General features: G+C 34.1%; 1 protein-coding gene and 1 long non-coding RNA gene across 2 annotated transcripts in view; one reads left to right on the top strand and one right to left on the bottom strand.

Annotated features, from left to right (window-relative positions):
* Window positions 1-11,007, bottom strand: part of LOC141514995 (uncharacterized) — an 80,583-nt gene extending 69,576 nt beyond the window's left edge. Inside the window, exon 1 of the long non-coding RNA XR_012476187.1 lies at window positions 10,870-11,007. This is a non-coding gene — a long non-coding RNA (uncharacterized LOC141514995). The remainder of the gene's footprint in view (window positions 1-10,869) is intronic.
* LEMD3 (LEM domain containing 3) overlaps window positions 1-19,321 on the top strand; it is a 286,239-nt gene that overhangs the window by 59,176 nt on the left and 207,742 nt on the right. Inside the window, 7 exon segments of the mRNA XM_074226213.1 lie at window positions 3,252-3,331; window positions 3,420-3,565; window positions 4,610-4,735; window positions 4,865-4,967; window positions 5,523-5,701; window positions 10,647-10,728; window positions 13,380-13,485. Coding sequence (XP_074082314.1) covers window positions 3,252-3,331; window positions 3,420-3,565; window positions 4,610-4,735; window positions 4,865-4,967; window positions 5,523-5,701; window positions 10,647-10,728; window positions 13,380-13,485 — 822 coding nt within the window.

Here is a 19,321-nt window from a genome sequence, read left to right as displayed (position 1 = left end):
ATGTTTTGTACAGTAATGGTGGTGGTGGTAGGGGAAATGACTGTTGAGGCAAAAAATTATTTATGGACCTGATTATAATACAAAGATCTGTTATCTTGTTGGAAGGATGCATCCAAGAATAGAACAGAACCTCCCAAGATATAATAAGCTAACCACTTGTCCCGATTTATCTGGGTATGTGCTATAAACTTTCAGTAATTTAAAAAATATTGCCAATAATTATGAAATCTTGGGCAAAAAATTGAGGACAATGATGGGCATAAGCTGGGTTTTCTTCACTATAACCTATTAAAGGAAAGAAGTGCAGAAGAGAAGAATTAATTTGGGAAATGATAGTCAAGAAGGTAGTGTCAGAAAATGGTAGGGCTTAACTTACAATATTGGGATGAAAGACTCTTGACCAGAGATGGAGTATACCTGCCATTGGTAAGAATTTTTTCAAATCTATTCAAAAGAACTTTAACCAGAAAGAAAGATATAGAAGACTGTTACCTCCAAGTTACTTTAGAGTAGTTACAAGAAAGGAAAAAATAGCACTGAGACAAAATCCAAGAAAAGAGACAGTAGTAAAATCTGTGGCACCAACTGTCTATATATACAAATGCCCAAAGTGTAGACAGTAAACAAAAGAAGTATAGATCTAGTGCAGTTTTCTAGTAGATAGGCACAGCTGACGTCAGAGTTACCACCAAGACTTAGTGGGATGAAATATGTGACTGATCCTGGATACATAGACATCCAAAGAAGCAGTGTTGGTAGAAGTCAGAGGTATAGCATTGTATATTAAATATTCATGTGTAGAAGTCAAGGAATTCAGTAGGAAGTACGAAAACTGGATGATACTCAGTGTGAGAGAAACAAAAGAGATTTTTGTTTTTGCTGAATTCTTATAGACACTCCCCTTTGCCTCCTACAGAAAGTACAAATGGAAGAGGAGTTTGGGAAAGAGATCACAAGCCTGGCACAAGGACTTGATAATACTGATGAGAGACTTACATTATCCAGACATATGCTAGAGTGATGCCAAAAGCACAGTAGTTAATTAATAACCATTAGCCAAAGTGATGATTTCATGCTGCAAGTGGTAGAAGAATCTACAAGGGGAAATTCCATTTTGGATCTAATCTCCACTGTCAGAAAGGAATTTTTTTTGTGTGTGTGGTGAAAATATAGGAAATCTAGAAGGAAGTGATCACTGTTTCCTAGATTTTGTGATATAGGAAGTCCAGCCATAATCTGACCTATAGCTTAGTAGAAAAGCAGATTTGAATGGGTCAGAGTAAAGATGGGTAAGTTACCATTGAATAAAATAGTTCAAAGAAAGTTAACCCAGAAGAAATGGGTGGTGTATGAAAGTATAAAGGAAACAATAATGAAGAATTAAAGTCGTATTTGTTTGAAGAGACAGTTTGGATGCATAGAGATTTCACCAACCAACTTAGATTTTAAAAAGAACTGACAGAAGCTAGAATCAAGGCCAGGCATCAGAGAAAGAGTATATAACATGTTTTTATTGTTGTTTGTTGTCATGTCTGACTTGGACCTCCATTTGTGGTTTTCTTGGCAAAAGATGCTAGAGTTGATTGCCATTTTCTTGTTCTGTTCATTTTCTAGATGAGAAAATTGAGGCAAACAGGATTATTTTAAGTAACTTGCCCAGGATCACATGACTAGTGTCAGGGACCAAATTTGAACTCGTCTCCTACCAGATGCCCCTAAAAACCTGTCAAAGTCTTGTTAAATCTAGTATCAGCAATGTTCACTCAGGATGGACTGAGTCTGGCAAGAAAAGACAAGGACAACAAAATGTATGTGTGAGAGAAAAGGGACCAAAGAAAGAATGTGGAACCTTTAAAACAAATGGGCAGAGAATAATGGACAATGTAGAGAACACATGACTGCTCAGTTCTCTTGTCACTTCTGATTGTCTGCAAAGGAGAGGAATCAGAAGTGACAGAACATCACCTAGTCGACTGATCACCTGATCCAGAAGTATCTCTTCTTGAAGTCCTGAAAGATGTGGCAAGAGATAGGAGAGTTGCTATAAGATTAGAAAAGGGCAAATGTTCTGATTTGACTTTGATTCCTAGAAATCTACCAACATCATTGATGAGATATGTCTAGAAGAAGAAGCAGTTTCTTTAAGAACAAATCATTCCAGACTTAAACCTAATTTCCTTTTTTACGTAGGAGGTAACTGTAATTGCGCTAGATTTTGTAAAGCTTTTAAATCTCTTGTTCTAACTATATGTAGAAGGTGAAGAGATTAGGATTGGATAGTCAGCTGTTTTATTGGGTTCATTGTTACTATGTAGGAGGTCCAGTGGTAACTTCAGATATCTATCTGTGCTTATAGGGCACTGGAGTGATCAGCATTTTTATCATTTATACAAATAAGGACAAAGGGTCATGCTTATTATCTTTGTAGATGACATAAAGCTGGAAGGAATAGTTGGCAGGATTAAAAAGGATTTGGACTGAGCATGTGTTGGAATCTAATAAGATGAAATTCAGTAATGACAAATGAGAAGATTTGTACTCAGTTACAGATAATCAACTTAACAATCATAAAGTGAAAGATGGAAGGGCAGCATTTATTTAAAAAGATCTGGACCTTTTAGTGGACTAGTCTCTCAGCAGTAATGAACAGTGTGATGTTGCAGACAAAAATGCTGATGTAGGTTTCAGGAATGGAGCAGGGAAACTCCCTTCTTAATCTCAGACCCTATTTGCATTATTGTGTTTAATTCTGACTAACAGTTTATAAGGAGGAATTGATCAGCTAGAGAATGTTAAGAGGACTACATTATATATTATCAGTTGAAGGAACTGGATACATTTAGCTTTTAGAAGACTCCAGAAGCATGATAGTCTTTAAGTAGTTAGGGGCCATTATGTGGGATAGTAAATTGCAGAAGAACCAATTTCAGACTAATGTCAGGAAAAATCTCCTAATAATCTGAGCTGTCCAAAAGTGAAATAGCTGCCTCTAGAGATAAAATTCCCCTTCCCTGACAAGACATTCTTCAGTGTCTTGACAACCTTTTTTTTTTTTTTTTTTTTTTTTTTTGGTGTATTATAGTGGCGATTCCCTTTGTGTATGGGTTGGAGTAGATAATCACTGAGGTGATCTTGCAACTCTGAAATTATGCTACCAGTGTTATTCTTAATGCAGTACTATAATTTTTATGACAGGTTTAATTTGTTTTACTAAGGAATCTGTTTTTTCTTTTATTTTTTTTTCCTGGTAGGATTTAGGTCCTGAATATGCAGATGTCTTTAACACGTCTTTGCAATGGATTTTAGAAAATGGAAAGGATGTTGGCATAAGGTAAATAATTTTCTTATAACTTTGTTGTATTTATAACTTATAAAAAATGACTTAGGTTTTAAACTTCCCTTTCTTTATTTTTAAATAGGTGTATTGGTAATGGCTCTAATGAAGATTTGACAAACATAACTGATGTACAATTCTTGCAGTCTACCAGACCCCAGATGTCTTTCTGGTGCCGTTTTCGGCGTGCATTTATTACTGTGACTCATAGATTGTTGTTGTTTTGCTTTGGTAAGTTGCTGTACTTTTATAGACATAGTTTGTTCTATATAAGAGGATGAAGAAGAGAAGATAGTCTGTAGAATATGTATATTAATTCAATATGCAATTCACGATGCAATTTAAGGACTTTTGCCATTGCTCAGTAGCTAATACACATTTGTATCACTGTAGTTTGTGGAGTGTTTTCTCTATATTATTTTACTTCTCAATAATCCTGTGTGATTAAATGTATTTCAGTTTTACAAACCAGGAAACAGACTGAAAGATCTTAAATGACTTTCCCAGTGTCTTCCTTATTCTAAATCTACATTCTTTTCCAGTATACAACATTAATTATATACTAAGAAATTCTCATGAAAAATATTGAATTTGATTTCAAGAGAACACCAGAGACTGGGGAGGAAGGGTGGAGAAGAGATTTGAATCTTTATAGCCTTTGTCTTTTTTTTCATTGAAGATTTTCCTGGGAAAAATGCTATTAGGGAAAGGATGAAAAATGTGATTTTTAAATTGTCTTTTTAGTTTGAAATGTTTTGTATGTATATTCATTAAGAACAATGAAGTTTGTAAAATGTAGACATACGTAATGGTGAAGCTATTATTAAAAGGCAATTTCTCACCATTTCTTTTTTTGTTCCAACTCTTCTAAAAGTTGCATTTTCCTAAAATTGTGTGTTTTAATTATTTGAGAAGATTATTTAGATAGGTTTAGATTCACCTTTTTTTGCTTTTGTAAGTGATTCATTATTTTGAATTCATAGAGGAAAATCTTTGTAAAGCATGTTATTTTAGATTTTGAAATCAGGTTAAATACAAATGTATAAATATTACAGCTTAAGAGGCATTTAAGAAGTCTGAAAATTTCTTTAAAGAAGGTTTTTTTATGCTATTTCATTTAATGTTAAAATAATACTTTGTCTTTGAATCCTCATTCATTGTTGACTATAAATAAATACTAAGCTTGGAAAACTAGCTTTATCATAATATTAAGATTGAAATGTTTTTGACATACAGCCAAGTATAATTTTAAAAGCATATTTCAAAATATTTCAGGTATAGTGGTGGTTTGTATAGTTCTGCATTACATGATATTTCATGTAATATCATTGGGCAAATATCACTGGACAAAAGAAGAGGAAGAAACAAGGCAGATGTATGATATGGTGATAAAGATTATAGGTATGTAATTTTAAAACTTCTAATTTTTTGATAAATATTTTGATTAGTGTATTTAAAAAGAAAAAATTTAAGATTTAATAAGTAACTAATGCAGTCATAAATTATTATAGCATCTTATTATATTTTCAGATGTGTTGCGAAGTCATAATGATGCTTGCCAAGAAAATAAAGATTTACAGCCATACATGCCTATTCCACATGTTCGAGATTCTTTAATACAACCTCCAGACAGGTGTGTTCAAAGGAGAGCTGAAGAAAATTAAAATATGAGTGTTTTGAAGTAGGGTAGAGTGTTATGACCAGAGTCATGAAGACTTGACTGTGTTTTTGGTATAGACCTCCTTTTGGGACTAAGAATCTGTTGTTCACTATTCTACCTCCCTGCTTTTTAGCAGCCACATAGGTTAATTCTAGAGAGAGATTGTTTTGTGGTCTTCATTCCGTTGCATGTTATTTCTATCATTGCCCTCATCTGTGTTTTCATCTGAGTTTCATTTTGTTTTGTGTTGGAGCCTGAGAACCCTTGACATATGGAAAGAAAAGTCCTAGGGCCCAAAGTTGTATGGCAGAAGACTAGTATATTAAGATAAATTTCTTTTAGGGGTGACAAACATAAATGGGCAATTAACTAATGAAAATTCCCAAGCAAAACCATAAATCTTTTTGTTGTATTTTTAAAAAGAAACATTTAAGTAGACACGCTACCCTGATCTCTTATTGGGAATAAAAAATAGTTGCACAATGATTCAAGCTATGGGAGGTTAACTTTATTTGGTCTCTATTATAGGAAAAAAATGAAGAAAGTCTGGGATAGAGCTGTCGATTTCCTGGAAGCAAATGAATCTAGAGTTCGTACAGAGACACGAAGAATAGGTGGAGTAGATTATCTGGTTTGGAGATGGATACAGCCATCAGCATCCCGTGACAAAATTCTAGTGGTACCTTCTAAAGTTTGGCAGGGACAAGGTATGCAGCCCTTTCAGTCAGCTTGTATTTTTAGTTTTGCTAAAGATTCGGGTCACAGGGCACGACTGAAGGAGGCAGATTCGTACAGCAGAGAGACTGCTGGTTTGCAGTTGGAGTGTCTTTGTTTGAAGTCACTTTTACCCTTTCTGTTTCTTTATATGTAAAATAAGGGATTCAAGATCATTGATAGACAACCTTCCTACTAGAGATGAAAAAATGAAGTGTTATTCAATAGAAGAGACATGTATCTTGGGGTCAGGACCTTTGAATTTATATCCTAATTCTTCTTGCTAGTTTTCTAACTGAAGAAGCTGTATGAGCTCTATAAAATGGGGGTAATAGTACTTGTGCTGTCCACCACCTTGTCTGGTAGCCCTTTATAAATGTCAGCTAGAATTATATCATTTTCTTTGAATCTGCATGTATATTTCTTGTACCTAGGATCATGTCCTTTTACCATCATACCCAGGCTGTCCTTTAAAAAATAATTATACACTCCTTATTCTCCTTTTTTAGTTAAGCTTCCACTCAATTCTTTAAAAGTCATTTTTTCCCTCATCTCCTCCTCCTTGGGGTGGGGCAGGGGAACTAAACACATCTATAGCAAAACCATATGAACCCTTGGGGTTTTATTAACTTTTTTCTTCTTCATCCCACTATTTTTTGATCATTGAATTTTGCTTAGTTTGCGTTTGAGTTAAAATGCTTAAAGGATTTAAAGAATATATTAGGATCCTATAATGAATGACAGAAGCATTGAATAATTTTACACTGGACAATGTTGACTTGGACAGTTTGGTCTGGAAGCATGTTGTAAAACTTAATTTATTCTTCAGGGTCATTAGCTGTTATCTTTGACATAATAATTATTGAGGTTGAAAGAATATTATAGTGGAAAAGTTAGTTGAACCAGCTCATTAGTCATTGATGTGTTTTAGTCTGACTACCACCATCTAGCGGTATGACTTTGCACAAGCCATTAAACTTTAACTATGTTATATAGTATTTTACATAATATTCTAAAGCTATATTATAATAATATATTCTACTATTTATCTACCATAATCAATATATTAATGAATTATTGATAATCAATGGTGCTGCTTTTGTACAATTAACAAATATTATGATATAATATTTATATATATTACAATGTATTTATTGATTTTTGATGCCTGTTTTTTTAGATAGGTCACTTTTATCTTTATAATATTGAGCCTAATTGGTATTATTTATGGGAAACCTATGGCTTAGAGATTGTCAAAATTATAAAATGAAGTCATTGTAGAATTAGATTGAAAGGTTAGAGTACCTGTATTCTCTCCATTATACCAATTTCCTTTCCAAGAGATATGTGCCCTTTCTTATCATGCTTATTTTACTATTATAGTGCCCATTGTGTTTAACTGTTTTGTTGGGCATCATTGAAATTAAAATTATTACGTCAAAAAAAAGCTGACATCTTTTTAGTTGATGATGGAATAAGAGTCTTTCTAAATTGCGAAATTTAGATTTGATGCTAATTTCCAAATGTATGGCTTACTTTTTAGTTTGGTAGTTAAAGTTTATGGGTGTTATGGGTCTTGCAGGGAGATGAGTCATGTTATCACTTTACTAGTCAGATTTTTGCTTAAACTTTTCATCAATATTTCCTAAGACTAATGTTATATTTTCCCTACAAAATATAGTCTCAATCCTTCAAGGAATTTAGGTTATTCTTTTCTGTTTGAATTCTGTTTCCAAATCTTAAATAAGACAACTTATTACCCATTTAATACCAACACATTAATTTCCAAGTAAGATACTATTCTTTGACTTAGTGGATCTTGTGTTGTCATATTTTTGTTAGTTTGAGTATAAGAACATTTGCAAATCCCTAACTTTGAATAGAAAATTATTGCAAGCTCAGATTTTCTTTTGAAACTGAGTTTGTTCCTTCAATACAGCGGGAAAAATGGACCACTTAAAACTGAATAATTTGTTGGAAATGTTGGGCATTTTGTTGCATTTCCTTTTGCCCTTTCATTTTCCTTCCCACTAAGAAATCTTCTTGATTCCCACAAAATATTGAAAACCCAAGTCTTTCATAGACTCACACTACCCCTCAGGCTCAACTGAAAATTTACCATTTGTTTTTCCTTTTAAGTTCATGATGTCCAGACCCACCACAGATGGCTAGCTCCAGCTTGCTGTGATGCCCCTTTTGTGCAGTTTTGCTGGTAACATCACACTCACCTTTGTTCTTTGATGAAGCCGACCTCTAGAGGTCAGGTAAGTTCCATTTCTTACGATATTGCGCAGTTCTGTGAAGTTTTTATTTGATACCCATTGTGGTATAACATTTAAAAATAAAACTTTACAAAACCATGTGCTATTTAAACCCCCAAAAAGGACTTGCCATAGTCCTTTGTAGTAGGATTCAAAGGTTATTATGATGTCACCAGCAAACTAAGCAAAGGGGGTGGGATTGGGAGGGAGGGGGAAGGGGGTCTCACAAACATGGAGCTCTTGATTTACAGTGGAGCTGGAAGTCCTACATCAGAAAATGGTGAGTGTGGAAGTTGTTTTTTGTTCTACAAAAGCATACTCACCATTAATTATTGAAAACAACATTCATCTAAAAGGTAATAAAGCGATATTGGGAACACAAATTCAGAACACTAAAAACTAGTCACAATTGTTTTCCAACTGATTATTCCTACAGTTAAAGTAAAAAATCCCACATCATGAACTAAAGGTAGGATGAGTTTGTCAGAGATTAACAATTAGAATAGCAATTCTTTTAAATACAAATGTGAGTGTAATAAGGTTACATTAAAATTAGAGCTGAAAAGTTATCAGACTTGATGTAAACTCGTGTCTGATTTTAATCTATAATCCTGGTACAGGATTATAATTCATTTTTGCAGTAAGGGAAATTATGAGATTTTTTTGAGGAATGACTACGGATTGCTTCTACCAAGCTTCCAAGGTACTTTTTAAAGATTGATTCTTGCACAAGCTTTTCCAAAAGAAAACTGTATTTCATATTATTTGGAAGTTCTGATATCTCTAAAATGCCTAGAACATTGTTAAAGTTCTGACCTAAACCTTAATTAAAGTATAATGATTATAATTTTTTAAATTTTGGAGGGAAAAGAGAAATTCTGTGTGTGTGGTAGAAGATAGTCTTGAGTTTAGTTACAGTGGAATCCAAGCAAAAGTCAATATGATGCTGCTTTTCATAAAGTTTGGTGAACTAGATTCTCACTATATAACACAAACTTCAAGGGAAGTGTTAAGTTTCTACTTCTGATACTTCTACTTGAATATGATTTTTTTTTAAAAAATTTCCGTAGGTTTTTTTAAGTTTACAAATTATCTTTCTTGCAATAACCCTGTGATTCATTTAGTTTTAAGTATTATCTTACATTTGAAGGGAAACTGACACCCAGAAGTTGCTTTGCCTATAGATCAGCACTAGGAATCACAATCAGGTCTGTAGACTTGAAACCCTTTATTTTTCTTCAGTAGAGTCCATTATGGGCCTTAAACCCTGCTATTTATCGTAGACCCCCAAGGCTTGTTGGGATTTACCAAATATAGAACATAAAGGAATTTTTAATTCTCTTTATACCTGGTGGAATTTGTCCCAAAGGGATTCTTATTCATTAATATAGGACTTCATAACCATAATTAATATAGGACTTTATAACCATAAAAATTGTTTCAAAGTAAAATAATGAAATGTTAAGCTTACCTTCACAGATACCTGAATTATTTAAAGTCACTGTATGCTATTAGAATGTTTCATTGACAGCTGGCATGCATATACACATATATGTACGTGTGACATTTTACAGTTTACAAAGATCTTTATCTACATTTTGCAGGAGTAAATAGAGGAATAGCCAAGTCAAATGACTTTTTTTCAGATCATTCAAGAATCCTGACTCTAAAATCTTTGCTCTTTTCCTGTTTTTGTTGCCTCAAAAAGTAGACTATCAATGTTCTTCATTAAATTGTAGCTATATTACTCTTCCATGATACAATTATTGTTAATACCTAAAATGAATTTTCTTTTTGTAACATCATACTACTTAATGGAGTGTAAAATTTTTTTCTTTCTGTGACAAAACAGGCAATTGCAATTTTTGGTTAGGTACTTGAAAAATGAAATCTGTCCCAAGCTTTCAAGTTATAAAGAAATAATAAAAACACCTGCTATAATGATAATGAATAAAGCTAGAAATGAAGATTGATTATACATCAAAAAAATATTTAACAAGCAATACAATTTTTACCTCAAAAGATAGCTCTAAAAATTTTGAAATTGACTGATTCTTCCTGTGAAGGGAAAAGTCTATCTACAAAGTCTTTGCCATCTAATTGAGAAGAAAAGACATATGTCAAGTAGGTCTATAAAAACTTTTCATTCTGAAGATGACTTGGCTAAAAAAAAAAAAGCTCATTCTAGGCCAGCCTTTAGTCCATAGAACTTAAGAGTAGGATTTTGGGGTTAGGTGATATTGAAGAGTTATGCCATTCTTTATGGGACATCTTTCTTCTTGACCAAAGCATCAGAAATTGAGGAAGTAGGAAAGCCTAGAAATTGACCCATCTAAGAGCCAAGCAGAAAAATCTTTTATTGGTCTAGAAGCCTGGAGATGGCCATGTAGGTGGAAGTTGAAGGAGGCAAAAATTCATTGCAAAGAGAGAGAAAAAGCCCACAGAATTTTCTTAATTTTTAGCCCCATGATAAATAATGAGTTACTTAAATTGCTGCTCTAGGCTGTTAAGTTATCTATCAGATTTGGTATGTAACATCCCTTCTCTACAACTCTTATTTCCTTTTAAATGATGGAAGCAGAGGAACTTAAATTTTTTTAAATGAAATACATGTCTATAACATAACCATAGCATAACCACAAAATACTAGTAAAATATTGATTTGTTTGTTTTCTAGCATTTCATTTAGATCGAAGAAATTCGCCGCCAAATAGTCTGACGCCATGCCTAAAGATTCGAAATATGTTTGATCCTGTTATGTAAGTATGATAGTTATGGATACCCAGTGATCTTGATATTCAGGGATTCTTTTTAAGGTTGAGATTTAGTCAGAAATATGAAAATATATTTCACACACCCTTATAAAGCCAAAGCACTGGAATCCTAATCAGATACCTCACCTTAGTGTGGAGGTGACCCTCAGAGGGTGAGTATATGTCCAAGCCCAGAGAATGCCTGTGTGTTTGTCTTCAAGGACTGGTCCACTTAAGGGGAGGCTTCAGTCCTAGCGGAGTTGTGTAATGACTGAATGGTAAAAAAGAGGTGCAATTCAAGAAGGAACATAAAACTAATGAGCAAGCACACACTTCAATATTTACTCCTTTCTGACATCAACAAAGAAGTAAATATAGATGGTGATAAAATAATACACTTTTGTAATTGTGTCAGCATTGTCTAAGAGAGGTATAGTGGATAAGGAGGCAGCTTTGAAATTAAGACAACATGGTTGGGGCAGCTAGGTGGTGCAGTGGATGGAGCACCAGCCCTGGAGTCAGGAGTACTTCAGACACTTAATAATTAACTGTGTGGCCTTGGGCCAGCCCCTTAACCCAACTGCCATGCAAAAGAAAAAAAAGGCAACATGGTTGGACTTCTGCTTTAGTCACACTGTCGGATTGCTGACAAATCTTTAACCAAGACTTTAACTTAGAGATGTGTTTCTAATTTGCATTGGTAGAAGTTTTCACACTAAATCTTCCTACACCAATTAAGTCAGGGGTACTACATCTCTATAAATTATAAAAATGTGATCATTATATTTTTCCATTCATAATAATTTGCAGGCATACCTTACTTTGGTTGTTTTGTTTTGTTTGCAATGATTATTCATATATTACAACCAGATTCCATGTATAAAAATCAGTAGCCTTATTTTCTCATGTAAAAGACATTCATTGAATTATGCCCCAATAAAAGCATTTCACTTAATATCATGGGACCTTTTGATGATGAGCCTGATAATGAGCTTTCTCATTTGACATCCAAATTTTTAAAAAAAAAATCCTGTTTCTATATGCCACTGTATATTATTTCAAGAACATTTCTAGTCATGCCATGATAACAATGAATGTATCGAAGATAGTTATTTGAAACACTTTTTCCCCCTTCCAAAGCATAACAGAAATATGAATAGTCAGAAATATGGCATTTCTTTATATCCAAGTAACTAATAAAAGATCGAAAGTTCCTGTTATTGCATCTTTGAGCTTTGGCTGTAGATGATACCTTTTTTTAACAATCTGAAACTTTTTTCAGTTCCACTGCTTTTCTAAGTAGCATACTAGCTGGCTAAAATTCATTGCAGCATAATAGATTACTGGGAAGTTCTGTGATTACTAAAATACCGTAGTAGAATGTCTATTTCACTATATTACTGTGTCTGTTTTAATAAGTTTTTAAAGTCAAATATCAGTGTTCATGAATGATTATTCCATTATATTAATTCTTAGAAGTTATTTAATTAGTTTGACAATATTAAAATAACTTATAGAGATAATATTTGTCAGTAAATTTTTAGTTTTATTTTAGGAAGTAAAATTCCAAAGTAGAAAAACTCCTCAACTTTTACTGAAGCTTAAATTTTTTTAAAATTTTAGTTCAAAGAAAAACAAAATTTAACTTAAGACTGAACTACAAGGAAAATTTTATTTTACCAAAAATAAATAAAAATGTAACAAATGTAAAGTTATTTAGTGCTGTTAGGAAAATCAGTATTTTAAGAAAAATAAGATGCAATTTGGTTATCAGAAATGCTATCATTTTGTTTCTTGTAAAGTGATATCATTTGAAGCTTGTTACAGTATGTCAGATGTTAGGATGAGTTTAAATGTTAATAAATCAGTACTTACTAAGCATTTAAGTATAGCAACAACAAAAATTGTATATACTAAAATAATTCAGTTTCTTTGGGAGGGAAAATTGACAGCTGTTGTGGGCAGGAAAGTTGTTGTTTTGAAGGAAGCTGGTGATGCTCTGAAATGATTGTAAATAAAGACCATGCCCAATGCAAGCACACTGAGGTGGGAGATCTGAGGGAGCCCCCTAGAATTAGTCTAAGAATGTGACAAATAAAAATCTGAAACTGTGTTTGAATTCCATACAAATAAGTTTGTATTTTATCATAGAGGCAAAAGGGTACCAGTGCCTAGAGCTTTTCAAGCAAGAGATTGAGAAATATTTTTAGGACCTATGCTTTAGGAATATCATTTTGTAAGAATAGAATAGCAAGAAGAGGCACTTGAGTCAGGGTAATGATTTCAAAGGCAATCCCAGTAGTCAAGAGATCACTGCCCAAAGGTCTGACATTTCAGGGCAAAAATTTTTATTTTATTTTATTTTTATCATTATAACAAATGTTGATGTCAGGGCCAGCTTGGAGTCAGAAAGATTTGAGTTCAAGTGCACCCTCAGATACTTGACATTTATTGACTATGTGATCCTGAGTATGTCACTGAACTTCAATTGCCTCACCTAATCTGTCTTTCTGTCTATCTCTACACACACACACACACACACACACACACACACACACACACACACACTCTTTTTGAGATAATGAATTCTGATAAATTATAGCAGGATGATGTTTTTCATTGAATAATATTATGTTGAAATTTTTGTTGATTTTTAGGGAAATAGGGGATCATTGGCACCTGGCAATTCAAGAAGCAATTTTAGAAAAATGCAATGATAATGATGGCATCGTTCACATTGCAGTGGACAGAAATTCATGTGAGGTAAATTAGGTGGCATATATTAATTTCATTGATTTGGCATAATGAAATTAAACTGACTGTAACTATTATTTCATCACAGGGTTGTGTTTATGTTAAATGTCTATCTCCAGAATATGCTGGAAAGGCTTTTAAGGCATTACATGGCTCATGGTTTGATGGTAAGAAATTATGTTTTATAAAAATTTTGAAAAAAATGTGATTTTATGAATCAATCACTCAACATTTCAAATAAAAAAGCATCATTCATTTACGTTTCAAAGTTGTACGTCTTTCAGTAGCTTTCTTATGAAAGCTAAATGTATTTCTTCTTAGAAGCTTAAACATTCTTTGTATTTTACAACAGGAAAATTGGTAACAGTAAAATACCTACGACTAGATAGATACCATCATCGCTTTCCCCAAGCTCTCACTTGCAACGTTCCCTTGAAGCCATCAAACAAACATATGAACTCTATGTCTCATCTCCGTCTTCGAACAGGCACAGCTAATTCTCAGGGTATTTCCTGAGAGAGTGTTTCTACCACTGCTAAGACTATTATTCACAGCAGGAAAATCCCTGTTTGGCTGCCGGTCTTCCCTTTGTTTTTTGTTTTTGTTTTTTAAGGGTTTTTTTTGTAATATTTTTACTGATGAATACAGGTCTGCTTGAATGTTCCAGAAATCTTCAGTTTTTGAAAGGGACTTAGAGTAACATTGAACAAATAGAAAAATTGCTTCCTGTCCTTTGGGAGCTCAGATGAACCAATGCATTGAAAGTTTTGCATGAGGAGCATTGAATTTATTAAACAGTTTTCATTATGGTGGTTGTGCATTTGCCCCAAGAAGTGTTTGAAAAACCACATAAAAGCATGGTGAATTCCTGTGAACTCATGTTGTGAGTTTTTGTTACCAACCACCTCCATGGTTCCTGATGACTGATAGGTGAAATTATTAATTTCAAAATTTAATCTTAGGTTTCTGTTGCTATAAGAGATTCATTTGCTGCCGCTGGAATATGGGGAAATCTATTTGGCTTTAGTGGTTGCATTAGTGTGAAGGGATACGGATATATTTAAACTGGTTTTTGTATATATATATGTAAATGCTGGTGGTGGCAAAGGTAGTCCTGTTCTGTGAGGATGTCTGCATTAATGCAGTGAATAAGCTTCCTATTTTATTCATAACCTAATGTTTTATATTATATATAAATATATATATATATATATATATAAATATATAGGCTGTACCATCACTTAGGTCAATCAGCCAAACACCTTAAAGTATTAGATACCAGTTTAAAATATCTTTTATAGGTTTTATATAAAATGTCTGGCTATGATTTTGTGTGAAAGTTCTGATACCAATTGTAATGAATTCAAATTTATGTAAGCAATAAAGAAGCAATTGGCAGAGACTGGAAAAATATTTTGTGAAAAGCTGTATTTATTATAACAGGACTGTGACAAAGAACCATTGGGATTGAGTCATTCTCCCAATCTATTTATAATTTAATAAAGTCTTAACCACCCAGTTATCTGTAAAGTTGGAAGCAGTGTACCATTTTGCAATAAAATGTACATTTGTTTGACAATAATATTTGCAATTTTGGGTTTGAGAGCTGGAATTATAGTAAATGTACAAGTGACAATTACTTTGTGCCTCAGTATTAAAATTCAACTATCGATAAGTTATTTTATTACTGTTGATAATTTCTGAGTAAAAATGATTGCTGAGCAAAATTTATTTGTATTCTTCTGATTGGCTCTCCTAATATCCTGTTGATACAGCATATCTATCAATTCTTCAAAAGGAATTCTGCATATATAGCAAGCCTTGGAAATACATGAGTTCTAATAATTTTGTTTAAAGCTCATTTTTTTTCTTGTTCTTGTAAATGTGTTGGGTTTGCAGCATGAACTTGCACAGATAAATGCACGTTTTCTGGTTAAGTAAACATGATGCACACTTCTGCAACACAAAACCCTCTTGTGCCTTACCTTCGTGCTTTTGTGGGCACCATGTTTATGAAGAATAAAGATGGATTTGTTAATGGAAGAGAATACATTTAAAATTCTCAGTTTACGTCTCAGATGCTAAAGTGTGAAAATATAAATATATAATATATAAATTAACTGATCTTGCTGTATTTTATGTGTATCATAGTGATTTGTTGACTTGAGCTTAGTGACCCCACCTTGTGACCTGTTGCAAGAATGAATGTAAAAATAGCTGTGGCATTTTAAAAGGTCGCCTTTTGATGCAAATGCATCTTTCCCTTGCTTCTAAAATATATTTCATGTAAACATTGTACATTTATTATTGTAATATGTACTATTATTCTGCATATTTTACCTACAACTGTTTAAGCTGACCAATATCCCTTCCTGCAAGACAGATGGGGAATGTGTATAATAACCTAGACATTTGAGACGTTCAGATGTTTGATGTAATTTGTCACTTGTCCTGTTTAAAAAAAACACAAAACACAAAAAGAAAAAAACTCTAATTAAAAGTTTATTAGGGGTTTTTACATATGTCTGGTCTTTAAGATTTTTTTTTTTTTTACAGTGCCTTGTACCTGTCTCTTTTTCTTTGGCAAAAATGACAGCCTTTGTTAAATTTTTCTAGAGGTGTTGTTGAATGACTTTTTTTTTTGTTTCCAAGCAGTTCTTATGGTGCTTATGATTAGCACAAATATTTCTCCTTTCTTTAGACAAGGATTTTAAAAGACTTAAGGTCTAGATTTCATTCTTTAATTGACAAAATATGAGTATGGACTAAAAGATGGATGGTAATTATGTTCTGAGAACTCTTGTATTTTGGGAGGAAAGGAGAAATCCCAAGTAAACAATGAGAAAGTTGAAAATAATTCCCTTGTTCTTTGTACTTTTGCATGCTTCCCTTGGGACATATATCTATCATATGCCACGTACTAGAGATGCAAAGACCAGAAAGAACCAGTCTGTCTTCAAGAAGTTTATTTTCTGTTGGGTGAAATAAACATACAAAATATACCCAAAGTCAATACAAAGTAACTTCAGGAGTTGAGGGCAGGAGAGAATCAGATTTCTAGACCTTCTGCAGAGGTTGCTCAAGCTGATCTCAGAAGGAACCTTGCACAGAAGACTGTTGATGTTGGATTATTATGAAGAGAAATGTGTTATGGGGATATATTCAAAAGAATGGGATGCAAAGGATGTGCCTTGCCATAGTGACAGGAAATTGTGTCTAAAAGCATATAGCAAAAAAAGATTTCTTACTGTAAAAACAGTTTCTTGTAGCTTTCCCAGAATGGTGCTCCCTCTACCTCCCCCCAAAGCTCCCTTTCTGCATAAATAAATAATTGCTCTTCCTTGTCCTGAAATGAAGACAGTGATTTTTCCAGGGATACACACCCCATCAGGCAATTCAGACCTAAACTTTTTAATTCCTAAAGCCAGTATTAGCTATTTCTGCCTTTAATTAAATCAGGATTGAATCCATTTCCCATTTTCATACATTTGTTTAGACTGCTCTTTATTGGAATGTGGTCCCTCATTGTGTTCTCTGCTTTACAAACCATGAAAGTTCAGTTCAGGTCACCTCATTATCAGATGAGCACAGAGGAAAGAATAAGGCTAATTTCTTTCTTTTTTTTCTTTCTTTTTTTTTTTAGGGTTTTGTTTTTGTTTTTTGCAAGGCAATGGAGTTGACTTGCCCAGGCTACACAGCTAGGTAATTATTAAGTGTCTGAGGCTGGATTTGAACTCAGGTACTCCTGACTCCAAGGCCGGTGCTCTCTCTATCCACTGTACCACCTAGCTGCCCCTATAGTAAAGCTAATTTCTCAAGAGATTTTGAGTTAAAAAAAAGTGAGAGTTAAAAATGAGTGAGAAGAGGAAACCTCAAAGTCATTTGTCTCTACTAAATCAAAGAGGTGATGAGGGAGGAAAGAAAGTTTGGAACAGTCTGGGGAATAAGTAAAAAAATTGATATAAAAGTGATGTTTTACAGCAGTTGGGGTTAGAGGAAAGCAAACCCAATCATTTTAATCTTGTGATTCCTTCTTCCTGTTCCACCTTCAACACCTTGAAAAATAGGAGGAAGATGGTGGAAGTAAAGTATCCAGGATTGTGGTTTAACAAAGGTAGATGGGACCAGAACCAAAGGATTCAAGAGCAAAGAATAGTGTACAACTGGGATTGGGAGGGATGGTGAAGTTAGAGCTGGATTGATGATCTGGGAGAGTTTTGAGAAGTAGAGGGAGTAGAAATGGCAAGAATGAAGCACAGGTTTTAGAAGGGCAAGGCAAGGAGAGATGGACTCCTGGAAGGTTAGTTCCCAAGGGCTTTTTAAAAGGAGGTTATGGTTGTTGAGTGATTATCAGATCAAAGGAGTGACCATTCCTGCTTCAGAAAAGCATTTATCGGGGCAGCTAGGTGGTGCAGTGGATAAAGCACAGGCCCTGGAGTCAGGAGTATCTGGGTTCAAATCCAGTCTTAGACACTTGATAATTACCTAGCTGTGTGGCCTTGGGCAAGCCACTTAACCCCATTTGCCTTGCAAAAAAAACCCCTAAAAAAAAGAATTTATCAGAGCAGTTCATTTATTATGGTTGTATTCAAGATAACAAGAATTAAAAAAAAAAAAGAATGCTTCATTTTCAAGTATACTGTGGTTTTAACAAAGAGCAGCTAACCAAGGCATTATCTTCTGCAACTTCTTCAGCTATTTCAGCTCACTCACTCACTCACTTAGGACTATCTTTCTAGTCCTATTGAGACAGCTTAGATGCATGCAGTAGATAGAGAACACTTGACCTGGAAGACCTAGGCTCAAATCTCTCAGATGTGATCTAGTGTGACTCTGGGCTAGTCACAACCTCAGTACCCTCAACTTTAAAATGATCATATAGCATCCACTTTCTAAGCTTACTGTAAAGAACAAACAAGTCCGTTGGTTGGGTCTTAAGACCAAAATGTCATCGCTGTGTTATTATAGATGAAAAGTGTGTCTGATCAGACAAACTATCCCAAAGGTCAGGCACTGCTGGATCATGTGAACACCTGGAATGGTTATTCTAAACTTAGGTATCTCACATTTCCTTTGAGTCGCTTCCATTCTGCTTTGCTTATAGAATGTAACACCCTCTTTAATTGAAGGCGCATCATGTTGGGGGGGTCCTGTGCCAATGTTGCCCAGGCTACACAGTAAATTTTAAAATTCTTAAAAAGAGACCTTGAATGTGTCTTTGAATCTGTTTTTCTGACACCCCCCCCCTCCCCATTTAATCATTTGTCCTGTGTAAGATCTCCATCAAGTCTTTTTTGCTAAGTGTATGCTTGACATTCTAACAATATGACCAGCCCATCAGACTTGTGTTCTCTGTAGTAAATTTGAATGCTTGGCAGTTTGCTTTGAGAAAGGACTTTCTCCCAAATGATCTTCAGAATCTTCTAAGACAATTGAAATGGAAGCAATTCAGTTTCCTGTCATGACACTAGTACACTGTCCAGGTTTCACAAGCATACAACAATGAAGTCAGCCAGTGACTGTAGACCTTTAATCTGGTAGTCAGTCTAATACCTCTTCTCTCCCACTTTCTTTTGGAGCCTCCCTGATACTGAGCTAGCTCTGACCATGCGTGTGTCAACCTCATTATCATCCTCCCTGGTAAGAACACTGCTAAGAGAAGCGAACTTATCCACAGTATTCAAAACTTTTCCATTTGCTGTAACCAATAGATCCACACATGGATGTTGTGCTGGCTGATGGAGTCCCTATGTTTTCTTAGTATTAATTGTTAGGCCAAAATAAACAAGCAGCATAAAATTGATCCATACTTTGCACCTCAGCTTCAGAGTCGGCATAGAGAGCA

This window comes from Macrotis lagotis, chromosome 2, assembly GCF_037893015.1.
Source record: "Macrotis lagotis isolate mMagLag1 chromosome 2, bilby.v1.9.chrom.fasta, whole genome shotgun sequence".
Classification (NCBI taxonomy): Eukaryota; Metazoa; Chordata; class Mammalia; order Peramelemorphia; family Peramelidae; genus Macrotis; species Macrotis lagotis.
The sequence above is the reverse complement of the archived record's forward strand: the minus strand, read 5'-3'. Positions and strand labels throughout refer to the sequence as shown.